Raw genomic sequence first — 15,603 nt, forward strand, 5'->3', positions numbered from 1 at the left:
TACATAGGCATTAATATGGAGTTGGTCCCCCCTTTGCTGCTATAACAGCCTCCACTCTTCTGGGAAGACTTTCCACTAGATGTTGGAACATTGTTGCGGGGACTTGCTTCCATTCAGCCACAACAGCATTAGTAAGGTCAAGCACTGATGTTGGGCGATTAGGCCTGGCTCGGAGTCAGCGTTCCAATTCACCCCAAAGGTGTTTGATGGGGTTAAGGTCAGGGCTCTGTGCAGGCCAGTCAAGTTCTTCCACACCGATCTCGACAAACCATTTCTGTATGGACCTCTTTGTGCACGGGGGCATTGTCATGCTGAAACAGGAAATGGCCTTCCCCAAACTGTTGCCACAAAGTTGGAAGCACAGAATCATCTAGAATGTCATTGTATGCTGCAGCGTTAAGATTTCTCTTAACTGGAACTAAGGGACCTAGCCCGGACCATGAAAAACAGCCCCAGATCATTATTCCCCCTTCACCAAACTTTACAGTTGGCACTATGCATTGGGGCAGGTAGCGTTCTCCTGGCATCCGCCAAACCCAGATTTGTCTATTGGACTGCCAGATGGTGAAGCGTGATTGATCACTCCAGAGAACGCTCCAGAGTCCAATGGCGGCGAGCTTTACACCACTCCATGGTGATCTTAGGTTTGTGTGAGGCCGCTCAGACAGTTTGGAACTCAGTAGTGGGTGTTGCAAATGAGGACATATGATTTATACACGCTTCAGCACTCGGCGGTCCCGTTCTGTGAGCTTGTGTGGCCTACCACTTCGCGGCTGAGCTGTTGTTGCTCCTAGATGTTTCCACTTCACAATAACAGCACTTATAGTTCTAGCAGAGCTGATTTTTTTTACCCCTTTTTCTCCCCAGTTGGTAGTTACGGTCTTGTCCCACCGCTGCAACTCCCATACGGACTTGGGAGAGGTGAAGGTCGAGAGCCATGCGTCCTCCGAAACACGACCCTGCCCAGCCGCACTGCTCGCTTAAACCGGAAGCCAGCCACACCAATGTGTCGGAGGAAACACTGTACAGCTGGTGACCGAAGTCAGCATGCATGCGCCCGGCCGCCACAAGGAGTCGCTACAGCGCGATGGGAAAACAACATCCAGGCCGGCCAAACCCTCCCCTAACCCTGACGACTCTGGGACAATTGTGCGCCACCTCATGGGTCTCCCAGTCGCGGCCGGCTGCGACACAGCCTGGGATCGAACCCGGATCTGTAGTGACGCCTCTAACAGTGCAGTGCATTAGACCGCTGCGTCACTCGGGAGGCCCTAGCAGGGCAGAAATTTGACGAACTGACTTGTTGGAAAGGTGGCATCCTATGACGGTGCTACGTTGAAAGTCACTGAGCTCTTCAGTAAGGCCATTCTACTGCCAATGGTTGTCTATGGAGATTGCATGGCTGTGTGCTTGTTTTTATACACCTGTCAGATACAGGTGTGGCTGAAATAGCCACATTTACTAATCTGAAGGGGTGTCCACATACTTTAGTATATATAGTGTATTTCCTGCACCCTGAGGGTGCTCAGCGTGAGGCTGCTTAGGTCTGGACAGCAGGGTTTGTCACTTCCTAATCAGCTGTCCAACAGTGTACTGTAGCCAAGCCTAGCTTTTGAAATGTATAATTTACCACAGCTGACAAATGTGACTCTCAACATCAAGAGGACATGCTGCATCCACAAGATGATTGTTTTTTACTCCTCAAAACAGGGTTCCCCAACTGAATTTGATCCACGGGTGGTTTTATTTGGCCCCCCAATGTTTTTTCATTTTTGGACATAATAGACTGTAAAAACACCAGGAAATCAGCTCCAAGTGATTTTAATTTAAGAAATCAGTATTCCCACACATAATAGACAGACACGTGATCTTATACAAATGTAAGCAATGACGATGTTTTAGTCAAACATTAAATCTGTTTGGGCTTCATGCGGTCAATTTGCAGTCTACAAATTATTTAACATTTTAGCAGCCACTCTTATCCAGAGCAACTTACACGAGCAATTAGGGTTAAGTGCCTTGCTCAAGGGCACATCTACAGATTTTTCACCTAGTCAGCTCAGGGATTCAAACCAGTAACCTTTCAGTTACTGGCCCAACGTTCTTAACCGCTAAGCTACCTGCTGACCCTGCCTGTTCCGGCCCCCAGACCATCAGCTCAAGAATAAATTGGCCTGCGGCTGAATCTAGTTGATGATCCCTTACCTTAAAATGTACAACATTTACATATGATTCATCAAACAGTTCCGTTGATTTAGGCTTACTTAACGCTCATGAGAAAAGATAGACCTACAGAGAATGTAAACATACAGCGCGAGGCTTCGTGCTCCCTCCAGGCTGAAGTAAGCCAGGAAAGTGGGTGGAAGAAGGCGCCGGTAAATAACAGAAGAAATGTATAGCCTATGTATGACCCGTCTAACAGCACAGTCAAACTTGTGACTGTCACACTAGCTCACCTCTTTGTGTCCCTAGACAGCAAACTCACCGATATACCATGTGGCCCTGCTGGTAAGTCAGAAGCACACAGCAGGGCTGCCATTGCTGAGAGGAGAAACACTTTGTAGCCTACATATAGGAGAAATGGAAAAGAACCCTCTAGAATCCCACATGTTCAAGTTTCATTTGGAGAGGACCAGCTAGGTTATAACTTGTGGGCAGGCCTTATTTGAAGAGCTGGTTCTAAAATCAAGTGTTGTCATGGTGTGATGTGCTGTAGCTTGTAAACAATGACTCTCTCAACCTTTTGTCCAATTTAATTTGCTCCTTTAAAATCATTATAGAACAATAGATAGTATCCTACATCCTAGACCTGGGGAGCATCATAAGCTAGGCAACGGCACAAAGTCTGGGGAGGATGTCATGTTGGACATTTCGAAAGGGGAAATAAATTGTTCCGGGGAGGGTGCTCTTCAGAGAGACAACACCCCAACAAATCACGAGTTTGGGTAGAGCGGGAAATGTGCTCATGTTTATCATGTTTAGCTAGCATAACAAGCGGATATGGAAGCGAAGTTATCGGTGATGCGCTTACCATTTCCGACTTGTCCTCTCTGTCCCAACCAAGGACCCAGGGTTCCAGTCTGGAAGCACGCTTTCGACTGTGCCCAGAGGACGTTAGCTTATGTCAGCCTCTACTCCGAGCGCGCACTATGTTAGCTGTGACAGGCCTGTACAGGATAGTCGAGCGCGCCAGCTCGTTTTCACGCCCTGATAACGTTAAATTAATGTTGTGAGAGAAGCATTAGCTTGGCCTCGTTTACCTCCAATGGTGTTCAAAACGAGATAAAGGAGACTTTAACTTGTGCGTGTGTGACAAATGCTGTGGTCCTGCGAGTCTCTTGGGTGAAAAAAGGACGCTTCATCTTGTGCAGTCTGCAGTTATCCTCCTGAAAATACATCCTCTCTCTCTCGCTCTATCTCTCTCTCTCTCTATCTATCTCTCTATATGTATCTAGACCGAACCTTTCCTGCTGTGTGAGCTGCTGTGTCTATAATTAGGGGGTGATAATGTAGCACGCTGGAAGTGGTTGCGGGAGCTCATATTATAGGAAATGGTGCTCCCCAGAAGCCCAGAGAGGAGATGCACATACCCACTGGGCACATAAGTCTGTTCAACATCTAGTTTTGAATTACATTTGGTTGAGTTGTCAACTAACGTGAAATCAACAAAAAAGTCACCATGTCATTGGATTTCGATTTAAAAAACAGGTGAAAAAAATACGAAATTCCCTTATGTAGATGACCTTTTGCGAATTCAATCAGTTTTCCATGTTGATTCAACGTCATCACATTACATGTTTTTATTGAAATGACGTGGAAACAACGTTGATTCAACCAGTTTTTGCCCATTGGGTCCGACACATTCCAGTCCCTCATATGCAATTCGCTCTCCGTTGTGCTAGCCAGTCTCCTCTTCATACTACCAACTTGACACTTTTTGTAGTGAAGAGGTTGGACGCAGCAGGCATCTGTTGTCGAATGATAGTCAATTCAATGTAATACAACATTGTTTCCAGACGGCGCAGCGCAGACAGACATAAATCTCCTTCTAATTAATAAACAGAATCAAACAAATCAAAGAATGACTTGTCAACGCGCTTGAGCGAAACAATTCTCATGAAACGCATGCTTCACTGAGCTCGGTTTCGAAGCAATAGTTGATGAATCCGCCTCCCCGATATATGCTCTTTCTGAATACGAGCCTACCGTCTGGCTATCGCTATCTTGCCTGATTGCGCAGTGAATTCGCAATTCCTAGCAGCTTTTAAAACAAATAATTCAGACCGCAGCCAGACTTTGCCAGAGGCAAGACACAGCAGCTCACAGCACAGCAGGCAAGGTTCGGTCCGACCAGCACAGAAGAGAGAAAGCGATAGGCGCGTTCAAACCGGGATAACAGCTGGACTGGATATGCAAATGATCTGCCAGGAATGACGGCACTGAGAACCTACGAGCATTCTCAAGTATCTGATCGATAGGAGATATTAGGGCCAGCTGGCCAGAGCCGGAACAGTTATAAAACACTCGATGACCGCTCGGCTCACTCTGAGCAAGTTGAGAAAGTGTGTATCACAGACTCGAAACGAAGCGCCCACCGCGACGTTTAACATATTCAGCTGTCAAATAGGCTACAAGTCTACTTTCGCAACAACATGTCAGTGTTTTGTCAGGACAGCGGTGTTTGAATGACTCCGACAGGGAGGACATACGTTGGCAGCCCTAAGATTTTCGACATGCCAGAGAATGTTTCGTTCTCCAGGAACCGCACAGAACTGGACACGCGGCCGTGGGCGCGTCCAGCATGGGCTATCACCGTGCTGGCCAGCGTGCTGATCTTCACAACAGTGGTGGATGTCTTGGGCAACTTGCTGGTTATCATTTCAGTGCTTAGGAACCGGAAACTTAGAAATGCGGGTAAGTGGATAATGATTGTGTGTGTGTGTGTGAGAGAGAGAGAGAGACGGAGAAAGATGGCACTCGTGGTTATACCTGACATCTTTTTTAAATAATTTGGCATGAAATTGACATATCAACCAATGCAATAGATATACTCTAAATACAATGAAAAACGAGAGATCCTGAAAATATAATTTCGTTCTCGTGCCTTATCTGAATACCTGAGCGGTCTCATTCACACCAATAAGCCTACATTCAAGACTCCACATATGAATGAGACTGCTGAATATAGTGAATGTATTCCTCCTATGCGGAAGGATTTAGTTCACTTTATGCACAGATACAATTATGATTGTATGAAATGTTGACGATTTGAGTTTTAATCACTTTTTCTTATGGGAAAATGTTATGGCCTATTGTCTGTAATGTGTTTTAATAACCTATGGCAATACTTTGAGAGTCATTCGGCAGTCACTTGTGAGGATTCTGCAGGGAGTTCTCAGATTTTATGGTGGCGCTCGATTCCTACCAAACAATGTAGGTATAAATTGCATAGATTATGAAGAGGGTAACAGATTTCAATCCCATGAGATTCTTTCGTTTAGCTTGCTTTATTGTTTATAGACCTATAGTTTATGCATTATCTATTGTTTTATTCAATACTGACCTTAATTGTATTTATATTTATTGTCTTATTTATTTATTTTCATAAATAATTTTTTTTGTACGTGCATAAACCTGCAGGGGTATCCAAACAGAGCGGCAAAAAGGCGCACGAGCACCAATTATACCAACACACCGACAGTTGCAAACACATTATGTGTCCATTCGGATGACTTACAATGGATTTATTTTGTTTGACTTTTTCACAGTGGGCTAGTAGCTGTCATCTAGGTTACTGATTAATATTGGAATATATGTTTGAAAACAGAATAGAAATTCAGTTGTGATGGTTTGGGTGTTTAAAGCAGGGACCGGGATTAGTTATAATACCCTTGGTCAATTCCAGTCTGTTGTGCCCAACACTGAGCGCTCAAATCCCGGTTTTTGTGCCCTTATGGCACGGTCCAGATGTTGACTGTTGGAGGTTGGAGCCAATGGGCGACCGTCCGTTCCCGCTCTCTGTCTCCATGTCTCTCTCTCTCTTTCTGTCGCACTTTAACAGCAGTCCCAGTCGTTATTTATTGTGCTCGGTTCACTTGCTTTTATTCTTGCTCAGAAGCATCATCTGCCAGGGGCGTCATGCACCCTAAAATTCAGAGGGGACAGTTTTTTCCTGCAATCTCCAGCCTTAATCATTACGCTTAATTCTATGTCAATTTTTATTTTTTTTTCTGCATATCTAAGCATACCTCTTGAGATGTCTGTATCCTACTAACTGGTAGTTCTTTTTTAAAAGAAACATCTCTGCTAAAATCTCGGTAAAAGATTGAAAGGAATGTGAGTCTTATTCAGTACATTTAGTAATTGGTTGCTTTTCTAAACTCTACCAACCTTGCCAGCAGGCATGTCAGCTAAGATAGTTAGACAAGCTAGCTGGATTGATAGCCTGAAATGGCTTCTTGGTAGCTAGTTATGAGGTTGGGAGATTGGGAACCGAAATTGGGCTACCTCTGGGCTAGCTAAAGCCAACTTCATAAAATTGCAAGGTGGCTAGTAGTATTACAGAGAAACAACAGCAAACATTTTAACAAAAAATTAAATATATATATATATATAGTACCAGTCAAAAGTTTGGACACACCTACTCATTCAAGGGTTTTTCACTATTTCTACTATTTTCTACATTGTAGAATAATAGTGAAGACATCAAAACTATGAAATAACACATATGGAATCATGTAGTAACCATAAAAGTGTTAACAAATCAAAATATGTTTGAGATTTGAGATTCTTCAAATAGCCACCCTTTGCCTTGATGACAGCTTTGCACACTCTTGGCATTCTCTCAAACAGCTTCATGACGTAGTCACCTGGAATGCATTTCAATTAACAGGTGTGCCTTCATAAAAGTTAATTTGTGGAATTTCTTTCCTTCTTAATGAGTTTGAGCCAATCACTTGTGTTGTGACAAGGTTGGGGGGATATACAGAAGATAGCCCTATTTGGTAAAAGTCTATATTATAGCAAGAACAGCTCAAATAAACAAAGAGAAACGACAGTCCATCATTACTTTAAGACATGAAGGTCAGTCAATACGGAAACTTTCAAGAACTTTTAAAGTTTCTTCAAGTGCAGTCGCAAAAACCATCAAGCGCAATGATGAAACTGGCTCTAATGAGGACCGCCACAGGAAAGGAGACCCAGAGTTACCTCTTCTGCAGAGGATAAGTTCATTAGAGTTACCATCCTCAGAAATTGCAGCCCAAATGAATGCTTCACAAAGTTCAAGTAACAGACACATCTCAACATCAACTGTTCAGAGGAGACTGCGTGAATCAGGCCTTCATGGTCGAATTGCTGCAAAGAAACCACTACTAAAGGACACCAATAAGAAGAAGAGACTTGTTTGGGCCAAGAAACACAAGCAATGGACATTAGACCGGTGGAAATCTGTCCTTTGGTCTGATGAGCCCGAATTTGAGATTTTTGGTTCCAACTGCCATGTCTTGGTGAGATGCAGAGTAGGTGAACGGATGATCTCCGCATGTGTGGTTCCCACCGTAAAGCATGGAGGAAGAGGTGTGATGGTGTGGGGGTTGCTTTGCTGGTGACACTGTCTGTGATTTATTTAAAATTCAAGGCACAGTTAACCAGCATGGCTACCAAAGCATTCTGCAGCGATAAGCCATACCATCTGCTTTGCTCATAGTGAGACTATTATTTGTTTTTCAACAGGACAATGACCCAACACAACTCCAGGCTGTGTAAGGGCTATTTGACCAAGAAGGAGAGTGATGGAGTGCTGCATCTGATGACCTAGCATTCCTCATGAAGCTGGTTGAGAGAATGCCAAGAATGTGCAAAGCTGTCATCAAGGCAAAGGGTGGCTATTTGAAGAATCTAAAATCTAAAATATATTTTGATTTGTTTAACACTTTTTTAGTTACTACAAAAAATTTTAAAAATTAAGAAAAACCCTGGAATGTGTAGGTGTGCCCAAACCTTTGACTGGTACTGTATATATATATATATATATATATATATACAGTGCATTCTGAAAGTATTCAGATCCCTTGAATTTTTTCCACATTTAGTTACGTTACAGCCGTATTCTAAAATTGATTACATTTTTTTCCCCCTTCATCAATCTACACACAATACCCCATAATGATAAAGCAAAAACAGGTTTTTATATATTTTTGTAAATAAAATAAAAAATAAAAACTGAAATATCACATTTACATAAGTATTCAGAGCCTTTACTCAGTACGTTGTTGAAGCACCTTTGGCAGTGATTACAGCCTCAAGTCTTCTTGGATGTGATGCTACAAGCTTGGGACACCTGTATTTGGGGAGTTTCTCCCATTCCTCTACGCAGATCCTCTCAAGCTCTGTCAGGTTGGATGGGGAGCGTTGCTGCACAGCTATTTTCAGGTCTCTCCAGAGATGTTCGATCGGGTTCACGTCCGGGCTCTGACTGGGCCACTCAACGACATTCAGAGACTTGTCCCGAAGCCACTCCTGCATTGTCTTGACTGTGTGATTAGGGACGTTGTCCTGTTGGAAGGTGAACCTTCACCCCAGTCTGAGTTCCTGAGCGCTCTGGAGCAGGTTTTCATCAAGGATCTTTCCTTCGATCCTGACTAGTCTCCCAGTTCCTGCCTCTGAAAAACATCACCACAGCATGATGCTGCCACCACCATGCTTCACAGTAGGGATGGTGCCATGTTTCCTCCAGACGTGACATTTGGCATTCAGGCCAATGAGTTAAATCTTGGTTTCATCAGACCAGAGAATCAGAGAATGTTTCTCATAGTCTGAGAGTCCTTAGGTGCCTTTTGGCAAACTCCAAACGGGCTGTCGATTATTTTACTGGGGAGTGGCTTCTGTCTGGCCACTCTACCATAAAGGCCTGATTGGTGGAGTGCTGCAGAGATGGTTGTCCTTCTGGAAGGTTCTCCCATCTCCACAGAGGAACTCTCGAGCTCTGTCAGAGTGACCATCAGGTTCTTGGTCACCTCCCTGATCAAGGCCCTTCTCCCCAAATTGCTCAGTTTGGCCGGGCGGCCAGCTCTAGGAAGAGTCTTGGTGGTTCCAAACTTCTTCCATTTAAGAATGATGGAGGCCACTGTGTTCTTGGGGACCTTCAATGCTGCAGAAATGTTTTGGTACCCTTCCCAGATCTGTGCCTCGACACAATCCTGTCTTGAAGCTCTACGGACAGTTCCTTCGACCTCATGGCATGGTTTTTGATCTGACATGCACTGTCAACTGTGGGACCTTATATAGACAGGTGTGTGCCTTTCCAAGTAATGTCCAATCAATTCAATTTACCACATGTGGACTCCAATCAAGTTGTAGAAACATCTCAAGGATGATCAATGGAAACAGGATGCACCAGAGCTCAAGTTCGAGTCCCATAGCAAAGGGTCTGAATACTTATGTAAATAAGGTATTTCTGTTTTTGTTTTGTTTTTTATGTGCAAAAATCTATAAAAACCTGTTTTCGCTTTGTCATTATGGGGTATTGTGTGATTTTTCATTTATTTAATAAATTTTAGAATAAGACTGTAACGTAACAAAATGTGGAAAAAGTCAAGGGGTCTGAATACTTTCCTAAGGCATAATTATTTAAACAGGAAACATTTAAAGTCTGCCCTGATCTACCACTTGGCTGCAGCCAGTTAAGATGCCAAGGGGTGTGTTCATGAATTCAATCTGGAGTGCCAGAGTGCACTCAGAGTGCGCTCTGGGCTTTTGTAAATTCTGAGCGTTGTCAGGTAGTCAGTTCGTTAATTCAGAGCGTTTTTCTCTCGGAGTGTTTAGAGCGCAGACTGGACGCTCTGGCCGAGTAGGGTTCATCAGAGCGTTCTGACGTCACAACGGCATTCAAGCACCCAAGCTAACTGGCTAACGTTGGCTAGCTTGTTAGCTACTTCCAGACACAAATGAGCGAACACCTCACTCTGACTATTTTACTTTCCCTAGCAGAGCTGGTTAGGCTGTTTTCATGTTATCCAGATCATTGGTGACTGTAACTGTGCTGCTGGCAACAATTTAATTACGCTTTTTTGCCGACGTTTACTGACACACTCAGACGAGAGTCCTCTGAAATCGTAGTAGATAGCCAGAGTGAATTTACAAACGCACCCAAGATGTGACAGTTCGCATCTAGCCCCAACACCAGTGGCTTGTATTCATGGATCTCAAGCGAAGCCAGGCTTCTCCAAAAAATGTACCTAAATAAATAAAATATAATTGTATCTCTGTGTTTCATAATTTTCCTTCAATTTGCAAGAAGCTGAATGTATCTCACCAGAGAAAGCATCCGAGCGAGCGAAACAGCGCCCCTCTGTCTCTCTATGTGTAGCTCATCTATCTGTTGATGTCTGGTCAAAAAGAGTATGACATTGTTGCCGCCGTAGCATTGAATGCAAGGGAAGCCAGCGAGCATTTGGCCACCCTTGATAAAAAAGTATAAAATAAGAACACCTTACTCCTTGCAAAAGTATTCACCCCCCTTGGCATTTTTCCTATTTTGTTGCATTACAACCTGTAATTTAAATGGATTTTATTTGATTTCATGTAATGGACATACACAAAATAGTCCAAATTGGTGAAGTGAAATGAAAAAAATAACTAGTTTCAAAAAATTATACAAAATAAATAATGGAAAATTGGTGCGTGCATATGTATTCACCCCCTTTGCTATGAAGCCCCTAAATAAGATCTGGTGCAACCAATTACCTTCAGAAGTCACACAATTAGTTAAATAAAGTCCACCTGTGTGCAATCTAAGTGTCACATGATCTGTCACATGATCTCAGTATATACACCTGTTCTGAAAGGCCCCAGAGTCTGCAACACCACTAAGCAAGGGGCACCACCAAGCAAGCGGCACCATGAAGACCAAGGAGCTCTCCAAACAGGTCAGGGACAAAGTTGTGGAGAAGTACAGATCAGGCTTGGGTTATAAAAAAATATCAGAAACTTTGAACATCCCACGGAGCACCATTAAATCCATTATTAAAAAATGGAAAGAATATGGCACCACAACAAACCTGCCACAGCGGAGATTGGAGTATCTGTCCATAGGACAACTTTAAGCCGTACACTACACAGAGCTGGCCTTTACGAAAGAGTGGCCAGAAAAAAGCCATTGCTTAAAGAAAAAAATAAGCAAACACATTTGGTGTTCGCCAAAAGCCATGTGGGAGACTCCCCAAACATAAGGAAGAAGATACTCTAGTCAGATGAGACTAAAATTGAGCTTTTTGGCCATCAAGGAAAACGATATGTCTGGAGCAAACCCAACACCTCTCATTACCCCGAGAACACCATGCCCACAGTGAAGCATGGTGGTGGCAGTATCATGCTGTGGGGATGTTTTTCATCGGAAACTGGTCAGAATTGAAGGAATGATGGATGGCGCTAAATACAGGGAAGTTCTGGTGGGAAACCTGTTTCAGTCTTCCAGAGATTTGAGACTGGGACGGAGGTTCACCTTCCAGCAGGGGTACTTTCAAAACTTAGGCCTATACCTTTCCACCCCAGACAGAGTAGGCCTACTGACGCAGAAAAATGTAAGCCTCAACTGCTGGCTACTCTTCTTCCGTGGCTTAACCCAACGAGAGAAGTTCACAAGTGTTTCCCTAAAAGCAGTCTGGGTTTAAACCTCTTCTATTGTACAGTTAGTGAATAGCTTAATCAATTGATTGTGACAGAATTAGATTACTTCCCAAGCAAAGTACATTTTTCTCTCCTCGGCTATAGAAGGTTGTAGCTCAGCCTCTGAATGTCAAAGAAACTAAACAATGATATCCCCATATGTATCAGAGTCACGTCTTTCCCGGGTATTTTACAGCTTGTTTCCAGCATAAAGCATCATGGACCAAAGCGCCATTATAGATCACTTCATATAATGGATTAGTTTTATTTTCTTTAAAATCTTAAGCGAACAAAGGCCTGTGCTTTTTTGCCATTTTCTTTAATAAAAGGTAGGGCTTCGGCACACCCCCTAAATTAAAGTCTTTGTTTTAACTTACCAGCCCTTCACTGAGACGGAGGTAGGTTATTTAAAGAGTGTATGGTGGGTGGAGGAATTGACCGACAAATCTATGGATATAGCAGCCTATAGCCAAATTCCGTCTGTCAAATAGGTAGGCCTACCTCTTATTTCTTAAGTAGGAAGAAATCGGCTCCAACACAAAGCCCTCTTGTTGTTAGTAAAGTCTAATTAAAATGAAGATGGTTGAAATTAATTATGCCTCCTCAAATTTGCCCTCTTTCAGCACCATGAGCTGTCCATTTCTGATTGATTGTGCCTCGGCTGCTGCTTCAAGTTTCAGCACCACAATGTAAGTTACTCGAATCTGTCTTATTGTGAGGTCAATAACACTGATAAATACATCATGGGCAAGAAACATATTATTTGTAATAAAAGCAATTATAGCAAGCTATCAAAGTTGACCTCTGGTCCTCCTCATCTTGGCATTCTCCTTCTCAATCTGAACAGAACAGGCTATACGCTAGTCCTCACACAAGATAGTGCATTTTCTGGACTAGACCTAATCTAAAATTATTTTCGGAAGAAGCCTTTGACTCTCCTAATGAACTGCCACCATAGGCCTACACAGCACAGCCATTAGATAGGCAGCACAAAAAACGGTTTTGATCTGCAAGAGCAGAGCAGGGCTCAGGGTTGGAATATCCATTGCAGTGTCTAATGCAGCCTGGTTTTATTTACACCATCCCAGCAGCTATCTTAGAAATGTAACTTTGCTCTGTGCTTCTCAGAGTATGCACTTCGTAGCCTATAGGCTATGGATCGTTTGATTGAGACCACACTAAATAGCCGATAGGCACACTTGATATTGTTTGCCCAGTGGAGAGTCAGAGATGAGGGGTGGCATCACATCCATATATAGCCTATTAAGCAACTAATTCCAAAACACTGAGAAATATTGAAATTTCATCAATTACAAATTACATGACCCTCCCCTTGAATGAGATTGAAAAAGCATGACCCTCCCCCATCTTCCTCCAGGTACCAATTCAGTAAATGTTGATCCATCCCTTGCCTTAACCATTCAGAATCTGTAATTCCATGACTCTGGATCAGAAGGCTGCCTGTTTGATCCCAGTCGTGGAGACATTTTTAGTCTTTTTAGTTTTAACCCCCTTGAATCGATGTCAGCACCCCAGGGGAAATCTAATTCGCATAATACACATATTTCAGTTTAAGATAGAGATCTCTGTTTTGCATTGGATGTGTCTCAATCCACCGCATCTGTCGATGTGGAACACATCTGCGGTGAAAGGTGACAGAGCTAGAGCTGTTTGTCAGACCATGAGACATCCCGAAAATCAGTCTTCTCACAAAAATGTCTGTAGCATCCGAACCCCCACATGTGTCTTGGGCAGGGGCGGTGTGTTCATTAGGGCGATATGGGCGACGCACTGCCAAACGGGAAAAGGAAGGGATTTTTTTTTCTAATCAATTATATCACGGCAACAGTAGTTATCAGTGTTCTAATCTAGACGTCTGATCTGCCACTAAATGTCCAATCAGGCTAAAGTCGTGCTTCAAATGGCCCCGCCCGTTTTGGGGCGATTTCAGTCAGGTTGAAAATCGCCCCAGAAGTCTCTCATAGACTCTCATGTAAAAAATTTTTTTTTTCAAATTTCAGAGCAATCTCTATGGGTTCCGGGAGGGCTTGCACTTACGCGCTTTCGTCATACGTAACATAACCATGAACATAACTAAGAAAAGTGCGGGTAGCGGCGTCAATCAATTCACGTACTACTGTCAAGATGGCTAGCGTTCAGTGCAACTCGATTGTCTCTTTGAAAGAAGTTCCTTTTTGTCGGCGAACAAATCAAGATAAATTGGCAACGAAACAATTAGGACCTCCCAGACCAAATTTAATAATTCAACAGGTTTCTACTAAAGGGGGAAAGTCCTACACCGAGGATTTTCCAAAAATTGGTACGAACGAAAAACCTGGCTAGCAGGCTGCGATGTAGCTAATGCAGTATTCTGCTACCCCTGCTTACTCTTTCACCCTGAAGGCGGCACGGCAGACAGCACCGCTTGGACAGCGACTGGTGTAACGGACATGCACCATCTTTCAGAAAAGATTAAGAAACATGAGCTGTCAAAGACCCACATGGATAGCTGTTTGAGATTGTCTGCTTTGGGGAGAGTGAACATTGCCACTCAACTGGATGAGGGATACAGGCTAGCTGTCCTCCCCCACAACGATGAGGTTAGCAAGAACCGCCACATCCTCAGCCGGCTAATCCAGTGTGTGAAGTTTTGCGGAGTGTTTGAGTTAGCTTTGCGAGGCAAAGATGAAACTGAGGGCTCCACCAACCCTGGTATTTTTCTTGGACTTGTCAACTTTGTGGCACAATTAGATGAGGTATTTGATGACCATCTTAAAAATGCTTAAGTTTTCAAGGGCACATCAAAGACCATTCAAAACGAGCTACTGGAGTGTATACTAGCGGTCATGAGGGAACATATTGTGGAGGAGGTGAAGTCGGCGAACTTCGTAGCTATCCAAGCTGACGAGACCACGGACGTTTCTACACAGACACAGCTGGTGCTTGTGCTGAGGTACATTCATCATCGTCCTCCTCGTCCTCCTTGTCCTCCTCGTCGTCCTCGTCCTCTTCGTCCTCCTCCTCCTCGTCCTCGTCCAGTTTGGGCTACACACTAATATGACCCATCTGTGGAAAGGTGAGACTCACACAAACAGGTACATGATGGTCTGAAGGTCTGAAGGTCCCCCAGTACCAGTTGAAAAAAATAATGAAAGTATATATGGAGACTGTTTAGTTCCAAAAATAAGGGGTTAAATACAGGTTTCCTGATATTTCTTACAGTGAGGGAAAAAAGTATTTGATCCCCTGCTGATTTTGTACGTTTGCCCACTGACAAAGACATGATCAGTCTATAATTGTAATGGTAGGTTTATTTGAACAGTGAGAGACAGAATAACAACGAAAGAATCCAGAAAAACGCATGTCAAAAATGTTATGAATTTATTTGCATTTTAATGAGGGAAATAAGTATTTGACCCCTCTGCAAAACATGATTTAGTACTTGGTGGCAAAACACTTGTTGGCAATCACAGAGGTCAGACGTTTCTTGTAGTTGGCCACCAGGTTTGCACACATCTCAGGAGGGATTTTGTTCCACTCCTCTTTGCAGATCTTCTCCAAGTCATTAAGGTTTCGAGGCTGACGTTTGGCAACTTGAACCTTCAGCTCCCTCCACAGATTTTCTATGGTATTAAGGTCTGGAGACTTGCTAGGCCACTCCAGGACCTTAATGTGCTTATTCTTGAGCCACTCCTTTGTTGCCTTGGCCGTGTGTTTTGGGTCATTGTCATGCTGGAATACCCATCCACGACTCATTTTCAATGCCCTGGCTGAGGGAAGGAGGTTCTCACCCAAGATTTGACGGTACATGGCCCTGTCCATCGTCCCTTTGATGCGGTGAAGTTGTCCTGTCCCCTTAGCAGAAAAACACCCCCAAAGCATAATGTTTCCACCTCCATGTTTGACGGTGGGGATGGTGTTCTTGTGGTCATAGGC

The 15,603-nt window shown here is 43.5% G+C and overlaps 1 protein-coding gene across 1 annotated transcript in view; it reads left to right on the forward strand.

Annotated features, from left to right (window-relative positions):
• Positions 1-4,685: 4,685 nt before the first annotated feature.
• mtnr1bb (melatonin receptor 1Bb) overlaps positions 4,686-15,603 on the forward strand; it is a gene marked incomplete at both ends in the record, with an annotated part of 69,859 nt that continues 58,941 nt past the window's right edge. The window contains one exon of the mRNA XM_084148398.1: positions 4,686-4,914. Coding sequence (XP_084004524.1) covers positions 4,686-4,914 — 229 coding nt within the window. The remainder of the gene's footprint in view (positions 4,915-15,603) is intronic.

The sequence above is a fragment of the Coregonus lavaretus genome (assembly GCF_964263955.1).
Source record: "Coregonus lavaretus genome assembly, chromosome: 30".
NCBI lineage: Eukaryota > Metazoa > Chordata > Actinopteri > Salmoniformes > Salmonidae > Coregonus > Coregonus lavaretus.